We start from the raw sequence: 20,637 nt of genomic DNA, 5'->3' as shown, positions 1-20,637 counted from the left end.
GAATTATAAGCTCAATGTCCTTTATTTATGGCTAGAAACCAAATATGAGTGAGTAGGGATGTGGCTTTTCCCATCAGAAACCCCTAGTCATTTTTTTAAAATTTCATTGTGTGTGTATCTGCGTACCACATGCATGCCTGGTGTCCGTGAAGGCTAGAAGAGGATACTGGACTCCCCGGCACTGGAGTTACAGTTGTGAGGCCTCGTGTACTTGAACTCAACCCAGGTCCTCCTAAAGAGTAGCCATGCTCTTAAGCGTTGAGCCAACTATCCAGTCCTCCCTGGTCACTTAGTGTGATGAAGTCTAAGGGTTGAGGCTTAAGCCAACTGCTGCCCCTGACAGGAACCTGGCTCTTACACGCCCTTATGTCTGCCTTCCTTCCCAGGTGGCAGGAGGATGTAAGAATCAGCCTACCTTAGCTTAGGGCTCCACTCTGGAACCAGGACACCCAGGACTCCCTGCTGAGCCGGGGCTGATCCTTTCCCCAGCCCCAGAGCACAGGTGTTTGGGGAGCCACCGGAAGCCTGGAAGCCAGGTCGGAGGAGGTCTGGGAGACCTGGGGCTGTGAATTGCCCCACTAGGCTATTTCCTACCTTCAAAGGCAGCTGTAGCTGGCTGGGCCTAGTTTTCCCATGTTTGCACTTGAGACGGTGGTGAAGGTGACAGCCAATGCCTGGCTTCTCAGATACAAGCTACGTGTCTACTGACATGCACGGAGGAGAGAGTGTGTATTCTGGGTGATGAGCAGCCAGCAAGGATGAGAGAACACGAGCATGACAGCAATGCAAGGGAAGGCGGGAGCTGGCCCTGGCATGCTGCAACTCGGCTAGCACCCTTTGGCCTGCTTGGCCCTGTCCTCCTTGGTTTCTGTGTTTAACTTCCTCACAGTTTTCCCTGTTACTGGGCCTGGGCCACTCATCCCAACTTCTGTTCCCCATCTACTGGAAACAAGAGGTGATCAGGCATGCTGGTGTGAGGGGCCCTGCCACCATGCTGTTGGCTGAACTGATGGGTATCTGGCTGCAGTGAGGGTGGGGGTAGACCCTAGGCTGTTTTCTCCAGGCTAGTACTCGGGCAAGGGAAGTTAACAAGTCAGTCTCCTTTGGTGGGCAGAGCAATCGCAGTCTGGGCTTGCTTATGTCAAGGAGCTGTGAAGCTGTGGACTTCACGGTCTCTGTGGATGCACTGGGCCCTGGTGCAGTGACTAAGGCTAGAGAACAGTATATTCCTGGGTTTGTTGTCAAGGACCAGACACAGCAGACCTGAAACACTTTGTTCTGTCACACTCCATCCTCATCTCCCCCAAAACAATGTTTTCTGGAGACTTGTAACCAAGAATGGCACCAAGGTTCTCAGGTTCCCAGAGAAGAGCTGTTGGTCAGGTGCCGCTCCAGCCAGGGCCTGTCATACACGATGTTCTGAGTCCTTCTTGACGATGGGGCAATGACAAACCCGTGGTGTAACCACCACCTCATCGTCCCATGCATGGCTGAGTCAGGTCCAGGGGCAGCAGACCTCCATGCTTCCAGAAAGCTCTGGTTTTGACCAGAGCAGACAGCTAGCTATGCAGGGACCAGCTTTTCGGATGCAGAGTGGCCCCCAGAGGGTGGGGATTGAATTGTGAGGCTGTTGGGTGTGGAGTGACCAGGGTGGGCCATGGTTGGAGGTAGACTGCGGGAAGCTCAAGTGGTGGGAGCCAGCAACAGGGCTGAGCTGGCAACTGATGAAGCCCCAGAACAGCCCTCAGAGCAGAACTGGTTGGTCCTGCACCAAAACCTTCAAAAGTATTTGCCTTCCTGGCAGGGCCCTGAGCAGGGCTGTGGCTGGTTTGGGGGTGAGGCCTCAGTGCGCAGGGGAATAGAAGCTCCAGATCTGCATCCAGAGGCGATTTTCCCAGGCTCCTTCCTCCCACACAGCGGCTCCCTCCCTTGGAGCTGGATCAGGCCCTTCCCGCCAAGTCCTTCTGGCTACACAGCTTGGCCTGGTCTAAGCTGTGTCTGGAGTAGCACAGGGCCGACTCAGCAGCCGATGTCCCATCACACCAAGCATAGCTCCACCTACCAGCAGTTAGGAAAACCTCTGAGGTGGGAGCGGGGACAACTTCAGAGTCCCTGGTTGTCCCATCCATCTCAGAACAGAGGTTCAAGGTCACGGTGATTTACTCTAGTGCAAGGGGAAGGAGCCACTCTGTCTGCCGTGTCCCCTAAGCCCTAACTTGGCATTTCACGTCTTCATTATCTTCCCTGTGTGTCATAATGAGCAGCAGTAGCCAGGAGCACAGCAGCTTTTACAGTGGCACCTCAGGCCCAGGCCTCCACTCCCCTCTATCCCCTCCAGGGTCTTGGAGTATCCAGATGGAGAGGGGCAACGCGCTGGTGGTGCTGCGCAGCCTGCTCTGGCCGGGCCTCACCTTCTACCACGCTCCCCGCACCAAGAACTATGGCTACATTTACGTGGGCACGGGTGAGAAGAACATGGACTTACCCTTCATGCTATAGGAGGGGCAGTCTGGGTATTTATGTGCAGTCTAAACATTATTTCCATAAAGTCCGACACATTAGGCCTCTTTGTTGTCATGGTTTTGGTCATTTTGTTCCCCATCCAGAGACTTGGGTCTGAAAGGCCCGCTGAACAGAGCAGAGGAGTGCACTCCCGAGGAGACACCATGTAGAGACAGGAGCAGCCGCGGAAGGGATGGTCAGGTGTCTGCTGAAGTTCCTCGACTCTACTGAAAGCTACTTGTGGTTAGGTCCCCACTAGAGTGTGATGCCTATTGGCAGAGGATGGGCACCTGTGTGTGCACATGGACCCACTCCAGTGGCAGATAGGGCCATCCAGAGATGAGCAGCTTCGCATTCTGAAGTGTGCCCCACACTTCTAAGCAGTGACCACACTGGGAAGCCGAGAGCCTGCTTTATTACCTTTCTTTGTGTAAGGCTCCTGCCCTCGCACAGACCTCAGCCCAAGCTAGTCAGAAGACCACAGGCCAGTTCCTGCCTGCCCCAGCTCCCAACACCATGGCTGGGCAGATCCGAGGAACAGAAGTTAGTCCTGAAGTCCCCATGCTGTGTGTGGAGGGCAGTGGTTCTGGTGGGAGGGGCAAGTACATCATCTGGAAGGTTCTGGTCAAGATATTCAGCAGCGTGGCTCCCATTAATGCATCAGCTTCAAAGGCCTTCTGGAGTAGCAGACATTGTCCTTCAGGAGTGGTGACCCCACAGCCATCCCCACCTTATCCCAACGGTGGCCTTTTTTATAGATGGGCTTGACAGAGCTGGGAGCCCAGCGAGTCAGGTAGCTGTGGAGGGAACACAAGAAGGTTGGCATGCTGGGACAGAAGAGTAGGGCACTAAACCCGGGGCTGGGCTGTAGTGACTGTGCCATCTTTCACCAATTTTCCCTTCGCAAAGGGCAAAGGATTTTTTCCTGGGAGAAACTGCTGTTTTATAAATGAAAGGGCTCTTGCTGTTTCAAGTGTGTGGTTAGGGTCAGTCAGGGTCAGGAGCTCAGGCCCAGCTCCCTTCATCTTTCTAAGCTGCCAGTGTCATCTACTGAGGGAGAAGGCCAAGGAAAAGGCTGCTTGGACAACAGCTCTCTGGCCTGACACAGGGAAGGATAAAGGCAGAAGAACCCTGCCACTCTTCCCCAGCTGGCTGCTCTAGATGCCCTAGCCTCCAGGGAACCCCTCGGGGTACCACACTGGTGCAGGACTCCACCCGTCATCCAGTCTGACGAGAAGCAAGGGATGAACATAGAGGGTGCAATCCCAGCCCACAGGGTTCCTGTAAGTGGGAGCGGCAGGGAAAGATGGCGGCCACCCATGGTCCTCTGGCCTCCTTTGGGGATAGCCTGGGCCCAAACTGTTCTTGGAAAAGTGGCTCACAGCACCAAGATTGGGGTTTACTCTGTTCATATGAAACCTGGCTCCTGACCAGAAAGATCCATCCTTTATCCTTAAAGTTCAGCCACAAAGGCCAGGGGTCCTCCTGTGTTCTATGTGAGGTTGAAGCTTGCCCTGGCCTCCTCCAGAGACCGTCAAGTAAAAGCTTAATTTAAAAACTAGTATTCCTGGCAGAAATTAAATTCATTTTTTTGGCTGAAATCTTTGGCTGAAAGAAGGGCTGCTGACTCATGCATGCCTCTCCGCTGTGTTCCTCTGGACCCTGGCCTTCCACTGACGGCCTATGGAGGACCGGGAGGTCCATCCTGGACCCGGTGTGTGCTGGCCTCAGAAGGTAGGAAGACAAGGCCTTCCCCAGTTGGCTGGGGTGTGCTGCCTGCACAGGGGCTGCTCTCTCTCATCAGTGGCTCTAGAACGGCAGGTAGGACCAGCATGGGCTCCCTCACCACCAGCTGGCCTTTGTCCCAGGAGGGAGAGTAAGGATGGGGGTCTGACAGTGGCCCCTGAAAAAGGGTGTTCAGCAGGACTCCAGAAGACCCCAGCTGACCAGACTCTCCTGATGCCTGTTCCACATGGGGCGGCCAGCTGACGGGTAGGCTAGGTGGCATTCAGTCAGGCCTCTGTGAACACCTCAGCTCTTTCCAAATCACTCCCTTTACATCTCTTCTGAGCAAGGAGGGCTGGCCTGGACCCTGGTGCACAGGAGAGCGGGAACAGGAAGACCATCCCCTCTGCTGGAGAAGGAACTACTGTACCAGGGTGCTGAGGACATGGGGGAGTGAGCGGGCCTAGGCCCGTGAGTACAGACTAGGGACCTTTGGGTGCAATCACAGCATCCCTTGTACAGGGATCAGTGCCTCCTGAGCCAGGACTTCCCCTCCCCCAGGATGGCCTTTTGCAACTCAAGAGCCCCCACACATCATCAATCCCGTGTCACACTAAAGGACACCGGATGTAAGGGAGGGAGCCTGGCCTAGCTTCAAAGGCCCGAGGGCAGGATGGATTGTGTCCTCAGGCTTGCTGCTGTCTCTTAAAAGCCAGGGTGGGGGTGGGCTCAACCCCAGAGCGGACCAGAGCACGCCCTGCTCCTTGGGGCTCCTGGCAAGGAGCCCAGCTCTGCAGGATCTAGGACTGGGGGAGGCAAGGCACAAGGAAGCAAGCTTAAATTACCCCACCTCACACCCTCCACCTAGCAACCTGGCTCCCTGCATCCACCTGGGATGGTAGGGATCTCTGCAAAGACCTATGGGGGCTTCGGAGTCTCTTTCTGCTTCAGTCACCCTGCAGAGCATCTGTGTTCTCATGATCAGCAGACGCAGCTTGACACACTAGAGGAGGGAAAGGCCACTGGGGGCACAAGAACTGCGAAATCAATTCTACAGACCCAGCTCTCCTCTCAACAAGGGGATATTATAGACTAAATTGCCTGTCAGGCTCACATTAGGAGAGGGGATCCTGCAACAGGATAGCTGTCTGAATGTTAGCTGAGAATCTGCTCTCACTCCAGAGGGGCTTGCCTACCCTGCTGCTGTTGGAGGGCCGACTTCATCTCTTCTTAAGACCTCAGAACAGCTCAAGATGCCAAGGAAGTTGTGTAGGCTGTTAGTTCCAGGGAGCACGGGTGACTGAACCTATATGCAGGCTTCCTTGGTGCAATGCCGTGTACAGCGGCCCTATCCCAGACAGTCCTCCATGGCCAAGGCCTTGCTCTGCCCTGTAATGACCCTAGTGTTGGAGAGAGTTGGGATACTGAAATTTGTAGTAGTGGTCTGACATCCCGATAGCAATGCAGCGATGTCATCAACGGGATTAACATATTCTACTGCCCAACCAGCAGCCTCCTTGTCCGTGTCAAGGCCAAGACCCTCTAGGACAGAAAAGAGAGAGTGGGCCAGAGAGGGAGGTGGTAGACAGCATACAGTACGGTGGTGGGGAAGATGTGGGTGTGTACTTGGGCTGGCTGGGAATGGAGCAGACAGCCAAGGAACACTTTGGTTCTTCTGGGCTGCTGTGAGAGCCATGAGCCCAGAGTGCTTAGGTCGACTGTGCTCATGTTTCCTTACCGGTTGAGCTTGGGTTTATTCTTGGATAAGGACCCTTCTGGAAGCCGTGGCCTGTGATCCGGTAAAAGACCTGAGTGGAAGAACACACAAAGGGTCAGCCTCCACAGTTCTGAAGGCTGGGGTGAAGACCATGGAGTGTGGAGCAGGGTCACAGCATCCATGTTCTGCTCATCACCCCCTTCCAGCTGTGACAGTCCCCACCACCCCTTACTCCTGGGTACTCTGACCTGCTCGGTGAGCCATCTTTACACACTCCTCGATCTTCCGGTGTTCTTCCAGGCACAAGCCTGTGACACTCCGGGGCAGCATGCCTCCGTGTGGCCGGATGAACTGACTGAGCAGCAGCACATCCTAGTGAAAACCAAATATTGGAATGGGGGTCAGCTGGGTTTAACCAGGACTATTGGCTCTGCAGGGCTCCCAAGCACTTCCCCCAAATCTTCTGACACAGGTGAGACTAGAAATGCTCTAGTGAGCACCTGCCACCAGGTCTTCTTGGTAGTAAAATGTCTGGTCGTCTGTCAGGGAGTTGTGGTGCTCAGGAGGCAGACAGGCAGATCTCTGAGTTAGAGTGAGTTCTAGGACAGCCAGGGTTACACAGAGAAATCCTGTCTCAAAACAAACAAACTCCCAAATAAATAAATGAAGTGTCCAGTGGTCATTTCTGACTGCTGAGATGGACCATGGAAAGCATTTCCATGAGAGGCACTGCTGTTCCACCTCAGCTGCACAATCTCGATGCCCAGGTGACGTGTACACAGCTGGCTGCCCTGCCTGCTGCGCATGCTCAGGTGCTAGCTAGGAGGCACCAGCCGAGAGGAAGGGAAACGGGCTGTGAAGGTCAGTCCAGATTTCCTAAGTCCAGATGGGAACGAGTCCTTGGACCTAACAAGCTGTGTGGGACTGAGTCTAGCAAAAGGGACAAACTGGGGCTGGAGAGATGGCTCAGTGGTTAAGAGGACTGGCTGCTCATCCGGAGGTCCTGAGTTCAATTCCCAGCAACCATATGGTGGTTCACAACCATCTGTAATGAGATCTGGGATCTGGTGCCCTCGCCTGGCCTGTAGTCATACATGCAGGCAGAACACTGTATACATAATAAATAAATAAATCTTTAAAAAAGAAAAAAAGACGAACTGGTAAAAAAAACCCTCTTTCACCTTAAATGGCTCAAAGGGTTAAATAACACTTTTCCCTACGAGGGCCCAATGCCAGCCTTTGTCTGTTTACTAAACTGTTGCCTTGGTTGCCTTGCTGTATGACTGCAAATTTGTTTTAATCACTGGACAGCTCCTGGGGACCTAGGGTCCACACTCTCAGCCCAGCACTCTGCAGAAGCCGCTGGAATGGACTTGGACTAACCCACAGCTAACATGCTGGCTTGCATCCTCAGCACCCTTCACTGCAGCCGCCATGCCAGCTGACAGCAGCACACAGCTTGGACCAACAGTACTCCAAGTGCAAAGGGGAAAAAGAAAAAACTTTAGCCTTTACCTTGGAGAAGATTAGATTTCTTCTCCTGGAAAAACAGTCAAACCCATTTCCTAGAAATGGCCAGTAGTGGCTGCCTGAGTAGCTGGGCAGGTGTGGGGTTCGCCTTCTTACTGTAGCTGGGATTACGAGCATACCTGTATATTCACTGACATCCACGAGACAAGGAGCTTGGAACAGCCTTCTGCTGTACTCTGGGCACTTATTTTCAGAGGACCCAGAGCGGGGTGAGAGCCCCGCCCCTACACCCGGGGGTGGAGTGAAGCCAAGGTTCCTAGTACAGGAGATTAGTTGGGTCACTCTGTTCAGAGCTTTCTGCACTTACCATCTGAGCAGGATCTCTGGCCTTAGCCATCCTGTGCCTCAGAGGGGAACTGAGACAACACAGGTCAAACTGGCCCAGAGCCTGAATTACCTGAACCCTGAGCAGAGTGCTCATGTCACAGAGAACCCTGAAGAACAAGTGTGGGCATCCAGGACTGGGTCCCGTCTTCTCTGCAAGGTAGTAGTTAGCACAGCATGGGCTCTGCCTGGCTTCCTGGATTTGGATCCCAGCTCTGATACTTAGTGTGGGAGGATTGTGGCAAGTTTATTAACTTTCCTCAATGCAAAGCAAGGATGAAGCCCCCACTTCATGGGGTTAATTAGCAATCTAAGAGCCGGTAAGATGGCTCAGACAGTAAAGGTACTTGCTATGCCTGACTATCTGAGATTAATCCCCAGGATCCTCATGCAGGAAGAAGAAAACTGACCTCAATGCATATGTTGTGGCATCTGTTCCTTCACAAAGACACAAATTCTTCCAAAAACAGACTTAGGTGATGCTGGGCAGTGGTGACACACACCTTTAATCCCAGCAGAGGCAGGAGGATCTCTGAGTTTAAGACCAGCCTGGTCTATAGAGTGAGTTCCAGGATAGCCAGGGCTGCAAAGAAAACCCTGTCTTGAAAAACAAAACACAACAACAACAAAAACCTAAGTGAGTCAAATAAAGCCTGTGACTGCTCAGGACACGGTTCACTGGAGCAGGCCCTCCACTTGTGCTGCCTGCTGCTGGGTATGCTCATGATCGTTTCCTGTCCCAGAAACAGCTGCTCTGGAAAAGGGACAGCAGTTGGATGGTCTGGAGCTGCACTTTGGAGACTAAAATGTGTCTTCAGATCAAACTGTGAACCATCTTGTTACCTAAGGGGAAAGGAGAGCCAAATCTACCCTGTGAGAACTACTCCTGCCCTCCTGAACCAGGCCATGAAATCAGTTAGTGGCTTCCAGCTCCACAGCCTGTGAGAACTTGAAAAATGCCCAAGCTGAGCAGGTCTGTTTGAGGCTGAGTTATAGAAGCAATGATTTATTTACCTTTAAAAAAAAATGTATGTGTGTAAGTGGTTTGCCTGCATGCATATATGCACACTGCATGTTTACTCGGTATCCTTGGGGGACATGAGGGCACTGGATACTCTGGAACTGGCTGAGCTGCCCCTTGGGTGCTAGGAGCTGAACTAAGGTCTGTTGCAAGAGCAGCAAGTGCTCTTAACTGCTGAACTGTCTCTCCAGCCCCATACCTTTTGTTTCGTTAAATTTTTATTTTTTGAGATTATTTTATGCATATAGGTATTTTGGCTGCATGTATGTATGCATACCATGTGCATGCAGTCCCTGTGGAGGCCGGAAGAGGATGCTGGCTCCTCTGGAACTTGATAAATACTGCTTTCACCCAACACGTGGGTGCTGGGAGCTGAACACCTGTCCTCTAGAAAAGCAGACAGTGCTCGTAACCAAAGCCCCTTCAGTCTACCACAGTCAGCGTCGACAGCCACTGCACAAAGCTCCGTTGTCCTTGGTGGCCACGTGAAGTGCAGCTGTCCCAACATGAGGTGCGCACACAGGGTGAGGCCTCCACACTCACCTCATAGTTATACTTGTGCTTCAGGTTCCAGCGGCAGATGGGGCACTGCCCTGAAGGGTTAGGGGGATTTGGAGTTGCCTTGGGAGTTTCTGTGATTCGGCCTTCAATCTAAGAAAGAGAGAAAAAAAGCCAGTGAGAGCCTGGGCCAGGCACGCAGGTCTTTCTTTACCTTTGCACACACTCTGCATGAACACCAGCCAAAGCTTACTTCTGGGGGTCTCATGGCAGCAACGAACAGGTCTGCTTGCATGGTGGAGATTGTAGCTGCTATATGCTGGGCCTTGGACACAGGGATGCGGTTTGGCGGTCAGACAAGTGATGCATACCTGTAATCCCAGCAGTGGGTGGCAGAGGCAAGAAAACTAGAAGTTCAAGGCTAGCCTGGGCTACATAGTATTAAGTTCCAAGCCAGCAGGGGTTATATGGTTAAGACTCTTGCCTCAAAAACCAGACAAATGGCAATGATGACATCAGACAGACATACAGACTGGGAGTGAGAGCAGTGGTTCTCAACCTTCCTAACACTGAGAACCTTTAATACAGTGACCCCCAACCATAAAATTATGTTCACTGTTTCTTCATAACTAATTTTGCTACTGTTATGAACTACAATGTAAATATCTGCATTTTCCCATGGTCTTTCGGGGGGTTATGGCCCAGTTTGGGAACTGCTGAACTAGAGGGAAGGGTTTGTCATATCAACTGAATGCCATCTTTCCTCCCTCAACAAACCACAATAAAATACCTGAGCCCTAGGCTTCCTCCCTCTAAATGGGAGCTGGAGAGAGGGCTCAGCAGTTAAGAGGACTTGCTGCTCCTGCAGGGTACTGGGCTTCAGTCTTCCAGCACTCCAGTTCTAGGGGAACCTGTGCCCTCCCCTGGCCTCCAAGATCCCTGCATGCACATGCACACACACAACTAGACACATAACAAAGCTCCAGATGGCATAAAGATGCACCACCCAAGGAAAGCTTGCACCCACTCTACGTTCTCTGCGGAGAGCACTATTTCCAGCTATGTTCCAGGAACAGAGCCGTATCTACGCTAGCAGTTTCCAACAAGAGGTGATGTTTCCCCATCAGGCCACGTCTGGGGACATTTCTGATTGGACAGCTGGGGGAAGGGGTATGATAGGTATCTAGCAAGGATGCACAGGGGAGCCCTCACATCAAAGAACGCCAGCCAGTGCAGCAGCTGAGAAACTGGGAATAGCCAGACAAGTGGGTGTCTGTGTGCACTGCTCCTCTCTCCCTCTGCAAACAGAAAGCATGGGCAGAGGAACACAATATACGCCCTCCTCTAAAACAAACCAGGGTCCCACTAGGTAGACTCAGCTGGCTTGGATCCTGTTATAGAGACCAGGCTGGCCTCACATTTGCAGTGAACCTCTTGCCTTTGCTTCCTGAGTTCAGGGAATATGGTTCTCTTTACTTCTACCATTTTGAATAACAGCTTGCAAACACCCGCAGAGGTCACGTGACATGACTGTACCCTGTGATCCAGCCTTGGAATGGCTAAGTGTACTAAGGCAATGGTCTGGGAGTCAGCTCCAATTGCAGGGGAGCTTAGCAGGCCTCGTTGAGGCCGAGCCTAAGCACATGGCTAGGCTCGGTAGCCCTGTCCCCTGGAGAAAGGCAAGAAGTTTTGCTCAGTTATACCAGGCACCACTATCTACCCCACCCCACTTCTACCATGGCAACCCCAAACATGACAGAGAGAAGCTGTGGGCCAGGGAAAATCTGTAGGTGCATGGGAGGCCTCCAGGGCCCCAGGAGAGCACCAACATTTATCGGCTCTCTGCTGTTCGGCTGGTTCTGCACTAAGAGTGGCTCACACGTCAGCTCCTCTAACTCCCACAACTCAGTGCGGCAGGCGGCAGAACACACACCCATGGTCAGTCAAAGTCGCAGTGTCTCTCCATGCTCCCTCTACAAACAGCAGATCCATGCAGGCCTCACATAAAAAATTTAAAAGGTAAGATGTGGCCAGCACCATGAGCTGGGACGCAAGCCTTCAATTCTGAATGTCTAACACATTAGCTCCTCTTAGAGATACTGTCATTGATGGTGACCTAGCTGGTTCTGAAGTCTGAAGACGGCAGATGACAGACAGCCAGGCATGGTCTGCCATAGTCTTCACGGGAAATGGAAACAGCAATCAGAAGAATAGCAGGCATTCTGATGGGCTAGAACAAAGGCTGGGCCCAGGACAACAGCTGCATTAGCAGGAGATGCAGTGGCAGGGGACGCTCTTAGCACTGAGCACTCTGTACTCAGAAAAGCAGATGTCAGGTCAGGCTGGGTGGGGTGGCGCACACCTTTAATCCCAGCACTCAGGAGACAGAGGCAGGCGGATCTCTGTGAGTCTGAAGTCAGCCTGGTCTACAAAGTGAGTTTCAGGACAATCAGGGCTACATACAGACCCTGTCTCAAAAAACAAAACCCAAAAAGTTCGATGGCACCCTTTTCTTCAGCATGGAGTCTGTAGGGTGAATGCGCTCTGTCCTTTGAGAGCCCAGGCTTGCCTTGCACTCGCTGTGTAACTGAGGATGGCCTTTAGCTCCTGATCTTCAAGTACTGGGATCACAGGGATGCACCATCATGCCCAGATTGTTTTAGGTTTTAATCAGAAAATTGGAGAGATGCCCAAAGGGGAGTTCCCTAAAAAGTTAAGAGTCAGGTGGAGGCTAACCAGTGGAAAGGACAAGGAGGTATTCTGGGAGAAGAATGAGTGGATTTCTCCTGGGGATAAGACTGCCTTGGGGAGGCCTATACTTGGCTGACTGCCAGAGAGGTTAAGCCCCTGGTTGACATGGAAGTTCCTGAGCCTTCTGGGAGCTCTGCAAGGTGGCTGAGAATTTCTTGGAGGCATAGAAGCCCATGTGAAAACAAGGTTGTCTTTTAAGGATTATAGGATAATCTAGGCCCCATGACTAACTCCCCAAGGGAGGAGAGATGGGCCCAGCAAGGGAAAGTGGAGCATGGGTGAAAGAACCGTTCCAGTTTCCATACCAAGAGACAAGTCAGGGTGCCTACTAGTGAGGTTAGGCCCTAGGGACTGTCACCTCCTAATGTCTCAATTACGGGTACACTTTCTAGACAGAAAGCAAGGATCAGAAGTCCAGACCCTGGCTCTGGGCCAACTAACTCTGGTTCTGTAGGCCTGCAATGCTGCCTTAGTTTCCCCTTTGGGAAACTAATTTATCACCTGCCAGAAAACTTATTAGCAAAGTCCTCTGAGACTTTGTCATACAAAAGGTCACTTTAATCAAGTAACAGATACCTCAGTACAGGCACAATGACTGTTCTTGATTAACCACACTACGGCACACAGCCCAAAAAATAGTAGACTTCACGATTTATGGTCTCAGAGGGAGCAGATCCTGGAGCCAGGAGTCCAGATTGGGCCTCTTTCCCTCCCTCAGAGGAGCAGCCAGGCGGCTCCGAGCGTTAAGGAGGTCGTGAGTGGCCAACGCGGCGATACTTACTACAGTCGTCTTCCCTTCTTGGATCTCCACCACTACAGAGATAAAGGGGAAAAATTAGGTCAGCCATTTAATAAGGAACAGGGAGTTTCAAATAACAGCTCAAATGCTACACAGGCAGAGGAAAGGAGTCTTCAGTCTGCACTCTCCCACGGTCCCTGCCTGGGACAAAAAGTGGGCAAGGTTCACCCCCAAGTGCCAAGGCTCTATGCCCTCGAGGCTGGCTGTAGGCAAGCCTGGGATGCTCAGGCTACAGCATCTCTCTGGAATTAAGGGTTTCCATATTAGTTTTTGCCTTTTGAAGCAGAGATTCATCTTGATTATGTCTAGAAGAATTGGCAAACTCAACAGCTGTGGCAGGAAAATTGCTATACGTTTGAGGACAGCCTGGGCTACAAAGTAAGATTCTTACACATGTCCCTTTACAGACTGACTTTGAAGGGTTTGCAATCTACAACACAGCTCTGTCTGTGCTCCAGTGGTAGCTTTTCAAGGAGACAAAGCCAATCCCAAAATGAATCCTGAGACTCCTGTGTCAAGACTGCATGAAACTGGCTGTGAGGGAAATATTCTCTGCTCCATCCTTCTTCATCTCTCCCTGAAGGGTTATGCTCTGTTATCATCCCAGAAAAAGGAATGGAAAAGGAAACAATCAGGAGCCTCAAGACAGTAGGGTCAGCAGGGCTTAGGGAAAACTGTTCCACACTGAGGGCCACCCAGGGCCTATCAATCGATGCCTGAGGTGGGCAGGGGAGAAGTGGAGGCAAAACCATCAGCTGCACACATTACCATTCACCTAACTAGGATACTGAATGAAGCTGTCAGCTCACACACAGCAACTGTTCCTGGAGCATCTCCCATGTTCCTGGCTTGTTTAGAGAGAGAGAGCCACAGCTGCTAGTAAGAAACCGGTACACAGCAAATGCTCAATAAACGCTAGTTTTAACAAGTGAAATAATCGCCAATGTCTCCTTCCAACCGTTAGCTGCTACAATAGGGAGCTCGAGCCCACACAATCCACAAACTGTCTCTCCAGATACTAAGACCCTATTTAAACAGTAGTTTGGCTACCACAGTTTAGGTTTACTTAGCTCTGGCTAACACAAGAAATAATATAAATTAGAAAAGCGCCTAAGGTTCTTGACTTTGAGAATTAAGTGGGAGCTCAAGATCTCTCCCTAGGAAAAATATCCACCTGAGAACACACAATTGGCCATGGGCTGCAGGAGGCTGTGGGGTATGTGTTACTACCTGGCTATTCCTCAGAGGTGGAAGGGAGTATATTTCTCTTTCTTCTTTTTATCTACCATATTTTCTAAAGTATTATGCAAAAACATAATATAAACAACAAAGAGAGAGGGCCTAGGGAAAAAGGCACCACTAACCCAGCCAGAGCCCGTGTCAGCATCTGTGGCCACTGAGCTCTGGGACCGACACCTAATTGGACACAGGCTGCCTAGAATGATTCCTCATTTGTTTTCTGGGCAAACCATTCATAAAGAATCATTACTCCAAAACAACCAATCGGAGAGCCCTCCATGTCCAACTCCAGACACACACAAGTGAAACAATGACCAGAAAAACCCAGAGGCTTTCTTCAGAGAACACTCTAGCCACTAATCAGAACAAACTCGGCTCCTGTGTAAAAGAAACTGCGTCACCTCACACACGGTTCTACTTGTCCAGAACGGAGCCCAGCCCATGAACGGGATGTGGTGAGACCCAACCTGGTTGTCAGCCTAGAAGGCAGCACAGCTGCAGAGGGAAGGTCACCACCATGTCCACTGCAGAATGGCCCACACAGGAGGACCAGGGAGAGCAGGGGGCATATCTCCAGTCCAGCTACCCTAGAAACTGTGCTACTATGCCAAAAAAATTGGGGGAGGGTAACTAAATGGGAGCAACACCAGGTAGGGGGGTAAATTTCTGAGAAGTCTCAGGAAACAAAAGCAGGGACACATGCTCAACCATGGAGTCGGCACCAGGACAATGGCCTGAAACACAAAGAGCATAAACATGTGGTTTCCTTCTTGGTCCAGGCTCTTGGGCCCTACCCATGAGGTAAACAAGTCTAACAAAACACACATCACTCTCGGAAAAGACCCAAAGCCTGAAGTCATCCCACTGGCCCCTGGAAAAGAGATCAAAGCCCATGGCAAGCTCCACTGTTCACGAGCTCTCCCACAGCAACCTCGAGCCAGCCAGTGTCTTTCTAGAAGCCAGTGGGTAAAACAATAGGAGATGCTTATCTAAGAGAGACAACTGTCAAACCAAAGGAATGACCCAAGGAACTCCCAGGAGCCGTAGATTGATCAGGGTGGTGAGTTAGTGCAGGGGAAGGCGGCTGACTGGGGCCTGCAGAGGCCCCCTTCAGCAGATTTTAAGCTTCTGCAAAGAGGAGATAGGAATCAAAAATAGTATTGATTTTCAGTGTACATAGAAAAACATGGCAAAACCAAACAAAACCTGAGATCCAGTTATCCCTGGCCTCCTCTCCATTTAAGAGAAGTGGTGGTGGGCAAGAGAAGCTGGATTAAGGTTCAGAGACCAAAAGAAAACTTAACTAGGAAAAAAAAATGCAACCACTCCTACATCCTGAGCTAGGCCAGCATGAAGTAGGCCACCAGACATGATGTTGTTTTCTGAGGAGAACGAAGGCTGCCGCCTCTGAGGCAGCATGTGCACCGAGAATCAGGAAGGGGGCGGCAGCCAGGCTCTACCTCCTGGGCAGAGGAACAGCAGAAGAGTAAGGCACAGTCTTTGCCCTGGAGGAGGAAGTAGAGCAAGGATGGGAACATCACCGTAATAAAGCCCATGTCTCATAAAGAGGTCCTCCGAGTACTTCAGTAAATACTCCTAGGATGGAGTCCAAGATGACCGGGTTATAACAGCCTGGAGCAAGCAGCGATGTGGTGAGACTGCAATGGCCGCAGAAGCCCTTGATGGACACATAAACACAGGCAGACACAGTTACCCTGGGGCATAAAGGCTCGGCTGTTTAGTAGAGGAAGAGGGAGGGAGGTGAATGATGGAGGAGGAGGGGCACTGCAGCAGTGCCTGGCCCCAGAAGCCAAGGCCTCCAGGATCTGTGGAAACCGAGCTCTAGGCAGCGTATGCGGGAGGGCTGGAAGGCAGCCCCCTGTCTCAGCAGTCACAATGAGGGCCTGTGCTTCAGTGCGCTGCCTGTTTCTCAAGCGCCATCTCTTTCAGTTCACCTTGCATCACTCAGTTTATGGGTCTCTGGTTGCCTCCCCGGTTCCTGTCCTGGAATTCCTGATGAAATGTCCCTCTTGCCCTGGGCTTCAGTCTCACTGCTGCCTAGGACTTTCCCCATTGGCAAGGTGCTGAAACCGTAAACCCCACTTGTTCCCTCCTCTCAAAGCTCCTTGCTGTGGGATTACTCAGCATATCAGATGGCCCTTCTTAGCTGCCTGAAGTGGCCTTTCAGCGTTTCAGCACGTTCTATGCTGTAAGGTCATAGCTGGTAACTCACTGCTCACGGTTTCTTGTCATGCTGTTATTTCCTTCACTAGGTGTTAAGGCAGGACACTTTTAACACGATCCTTGCTAAATCTGACATTGTCATTGATGAATTCATTAGACGTTCTTTGGCAAGTCAACTGGCAAGAGACTTTCATGAAAGGAGGAAAAAAAAAGAGGACCTGCCGAGGAGCACCAGGGCTGTGTGTCACGGGAGAGGGGAGAGTGCTGCCCCTGCTTTCAACCCTGCTGCTTAGAGCTGAAGTTAGGTAAGCTACGGAATCTTCAGAACTGGATCCCCCATTCATCAAAGTAAAGACCGCTAACATCTACTTTTAAGGAAGACTGAGTAGATGTTTTAAGGACCACCTAGTATACGTCTGGAAGAAGGCACTTAGTGAACCATAGTTTCCTCATTTGTCCCCTTAAGTTATGCTTTTTGCTTTTTTTATAACCCACTCTCTCTCACTTTGGGCTTGTATATGTACCTGCCAACCACACCACACACACACACACACACACCCTCAGAGGCAGGGCTTCACTAAGTAGTTCTAGCTGTCCTGGAATTTAAAAGTAGACCAGACTGACCTTAGAATTCACAGAGACCCACCTGCCTCTGCCTGTTTCCTATACGCCAGGATTAAAGGTGTATATCTTGGCTCTCGTGCCAAACTTCAGACCAGGCTGTCTCAGCATCAGTACTGCTGACATTTTGGGCCAGTTGGTTCTCTGTTGTCGAGTTGACATGTTGTGTTGTAAGACATTTAAGGGTATCCCTACCCACTCACCAGATGCTGGAATTACCAGCTGTGACAACCAAAAAGGTTTCTAGACATTGCCAGAAATGTCTGGACACTGGGGGTGGGAGAAAGGGAGTGGATGATCACCACTGACTGAGGAACAATGCATTCGACTGAAAACTCATAGCAATGACACCACTGCTCAGTCCTCACGAAGGTTCTTTTCTTCTCGAGTCCAAGCCTCATGAATTCTTGCTTCAGTTATATAGTTTATCGTTGAAAAGCAAGATGATTGAATATTTTCAGAGAATCAGCTTGTCTGTCACAACTTTAAATTTTACATGCACATATTTGAGTGACAAGTATACTAGCTAGTTCAATGACAGTCAGCTGTATATGGCTTACCAAAGGGAAGAATGGTGGATGATTCAAAAGGAAATAAAACATGACAGGGCTTTCACAAAAGCACATCAATTCAACTTAACATTCAGCCTTGAGACCAGGCTGTCTACACAGTGGCTCACAGACAGAAGAGTTACCAACCAAGCATTTGTAGCGACAACTCCAAACACTGATTATATAGTTCACCATTCCACAAACTCTCCAGTTAAAAAAATTTCTTGCTGGATGTGATAGTACGTGACAGTGATACCAGCACTTGGGAGGCAGAGGCAGGCAGACTGCCAGATGCTGGAGGCCAGCTTGGTCTACCTAGAAAGTTAAAGCCACCCAATGCAAAATTTTGTATGTGAAATCTCAAATACTCTAGTTTTAAATCAACTAATCATACAAGAAACTACATATCAAAAAAAAGGAAGAAACTACATATCATAGAAACTACGAATCATACAAGAAACCCTCTTTATTTATTTCTTCTCTATCTTTTCAAAGATAAAACTACATAACTAGTAAAAAAAAAAACCCAAAATACAAAAAAACAACACAGTAAAGAACTAGGCAAAGCCGTGGATGGTGGCACACGCCTCTAAACCACACACAAGAAAGAGCCAGAGGTGGGTGGATCTCCATGAGTTTAAGGGCAGCCTGGTCTACATAACGAATTCCAGGTCAGCCAAAGCAATATAGTGAGACTCTGTTTCAAAAAATAAAAATAATTTTATTTTGTTTGTTTCTTGGTTGAGAAAGGATTTTTCGGTGTGTAGCCCTGGCTGCCCTGGAACTCAGAGATCCTCCTGCCTCTGTCTCCCAAGAACTGGGATTAAAAACATGCGCCACTAGGCCCTTATCTGCCACTCTTAATAAAATTACTGTTGGAAACGAAAGAGACCTCCTCTGAGTTATGCATACTGGTTTATGCCTGTTAGCCACATGATTGGGAGGCTGAGGCCTCTTCTTTACTCAGTGGCTCTTTTTTCCCAATTGGCTCCTTCTCCACTCTGACAGATATTCACTGGTTGGCCAACACTGCGCTAGAATTTTAAAAACAAGCCCCTTGTCCATCATTTCTTTTAGCTCAACACTAATCCATTCCTGCTTCCCACAGAACAACAAAAGAAGACTATCCCGAAAGACCTTTTCACTCCGCCAGATTCCAGCCCTTCAGGAGCCTGTTGAGGGAGCATCCTCTTTATGAAAACTTCCAACTGCCTTTGCTATTTCCAGCAACAGAATCTTCCTGGGCTCTTTCATGCAAACGGATGACTCTCATTATGGAGGACGTAGACATATCTCATCAGAACCCAAGCTTCACAGAAAGGCTGTGCTTTCTTCTCCTTTCACAGCCTGACTCACAGCACTGGGACTTCAGTGCCCTTTCCGCCGATGAAAAAGTAACTCGGGTTACTTTTCCGGGTTTAATATTAATGAAATGCAGAACTAAAATTTAGCACTTGCTTCTGTCGTAGTTGTTCAATAGCCTTTGCACCTCAGCTGCCATCTCTCAAGATTAGTAGCCTAGACAAAAACAGCCACCACCTAATATCATTTTCGGAGGGGAAATTGAAAAGGGAGGCTTTGGGGATACGGTTTGAGGAGAGGGAGATTTGGAAATTATGAGAGAATTAGCAGTCGGCCCTTTATAGCTTTTCTGAACTCTCAGACAATCTTGTCTTTGATCTCTAAATCTTTGAGATCTAAATCTCTCAGTCCTCATTTACTCCCGGAAGGCACTAAAACCGGGAGGTGAAGCAACAGCCCCAGGGTCTGGAAGAGCTTTTAAGCGTCCTGTGGAGCCCAGCACCCCCGAGGTTTGAGAGCCGTGCAGAGAAGGGGTGCCACGCCGGGGTTGACGCAAGTCTGTTATGTGGCTGTTCTCGAGTTCTAGAGGTCGCTGGGTCCTGAGACTCACCTTCTCTCAACCCGCGAGCTGGAAGCCACAGCCAGCCGGTCGTGGCGGGGCCTCCTAGGAGCCCGTGGAGCTGCCTTCCGCACCGGGATACCAGAGCCCTGAGGGCCGCCATCTTGGAAACACGCCTGACCTCGAGTGCACTTCCGCTTCCGGAGCAGGGAGTACGCCGCCGCCGTGCGGCGAGCGGGTTTCTCGTGGTTTCTCCCGTGGTTTCTGTTTCTATAACCTGTCGGGATTTGGTAAGGAGACGCACGCGGTTTTGTGCGGAGAAAATCTTCCGGCTGCTGTATGCCAGAACCTAGTCTTCAAAGCTGCCTGTTAGTCTCCCGTAGTAAATAACACACCACACCGATTCTTTAGTTTTTTTTTTTTTTTTTTTTCCATCCTGCTTGTGGATTTTAAGCTTTTGTGAGGGACAGAATGAAATGGTAATGAACTCTGGCTCTGGGAGCAACAGACCTGGAACAAAATTGACGACCTTCCCTCCCATCTGCCAATCTTTGTTGCTTATATACATCTGTCCAGCACTTGGCGCCACCTATCCTCTGCCTATTCTTTGGCTACCTGGTAAATGCTTTGTTAGAGTTTACTTCAAACTTCATTCGCCATGCTGGTTCTCTGCAACATCTGTTTTAGGGTTCCACACAGTTGCAGTCTCCCCACAGGATTGTAAATTAAGTCATAAACATTGTTGCCAGGCGTGATGACGCATGCCTTTAATCCCAGTACTAGGGAGGCTGAGGTAGGTGGATCTCTGTGAGTTCGAGGCCAACCTGGTCTACATAGTGGATTCCAGGACAGAATTACACGGTGAGACCCTGTCTTGAAACAAAACAAAACAAAAAGACAGAAACATTGCAATTGCAATTTTTGTTGCCTCTCAAGCCTACATTTTCTAGCACAGTGCTTGGTGTCAAATAACACGTAATAATGGTTCAATGTATACTTGTCAGTGGATAAGTAGAATCTGTTTTATAAAATAGCTTGTTGCAAAGATTAGATGAAATAAATCATTCATGCTCAATGAATATAAAGTACTTAATAGGACAACTAGGGAGATGGATCTTTTCACAAACTTGGTATATTTGCTTTATCAAAAAAGTTAAAATGGGCTGGAGAGATGGCTCAGAGGTTAAGAGCACTGACTGCTCTTCTGGGGTCCTGAGTTCAATTCCCAGCAACTACATGATGGCTCACACTCATTTATAATAAGATCTGGTGCCCAGAACACTGTATACATAATAAATAAATCTTTAAAAAAAA

General features: G+C 50.0%; 2 protein-coding genes across 3 annotated transcripts in view; one reads left to right on the top strand and one right to left on the bottom strand.

Moving 5' to 3' along the window:
• Rsph9 (radial spoke head 9 homolog) overlaps positions 1–8,307 on the top strand; it is a 25,029-nt gene extending 16,722 nt beyond the window's left edge. Inside the window, exon 5 of one of the 2 annotated variants that reach the window (XM_026785567.1) lies at positions 7,256–8,307. In XM_026785567.1, coding sequence (XP_026641368.1) covers positions 7,256–7,326 — 71 coding nt within the window. In that variant the 3' untranslated portion in view covers positions 7,327–8,307. Of the gene's footprint in view, positions 1–2,338; positions 2,845–7,255 lie in introns of those variants that run through there. The other variant, XM_005359847.2, reaches the window with a different exon arrangement.
• Positions 2,901–19,516, bottom strand: Mrps18a (mitochondrial ribosomal protein S18A). The gene is made up of 6 exons (XM_005359846.2): positions 19,375–19,516; positions 12,850–12,881; positions 9,363–9,470; positions 6,193–6,316; positions 5,966–6,035; positions 2,901–3,299 (listed from the first exon to the last, which is right to left on the bottom strand). Exons 1-6 carry the CDS (start codon positions 19,484–19,486, stop codon positions 3,155–3,157), a joined length of 591 nt encoding a protein of 196 aa, XP_005359903.1. The 5' UTR covers positions 19,487–19,516; the 3' UTR covers positions 2,901–3,154.
• Positions 19,517–20,637: the final 1,121 nt, after the last annotated feature.

The sequence above is a fragment of the Microtus ochrogaster genome, linkage group LG2, assembly GCF_000317375.1.
Source record: "Microtus ochrogaster isolate Prairie Vole_2 linkage group LG2, MicOch1.0, whole genome shotgun sequence".
NCBI classification, from domain to species: Eukaryota; Metazoa; Chordata; class Mammalia; order Rodentia; family Cricetidae; genus Microtus; species Microtus ochrogaster.
The sequence above is the reverse complement of the archived record's forward strand: the minus strand, read 5'-3'. Positions and strand labels throughout refer to the sequence as shown.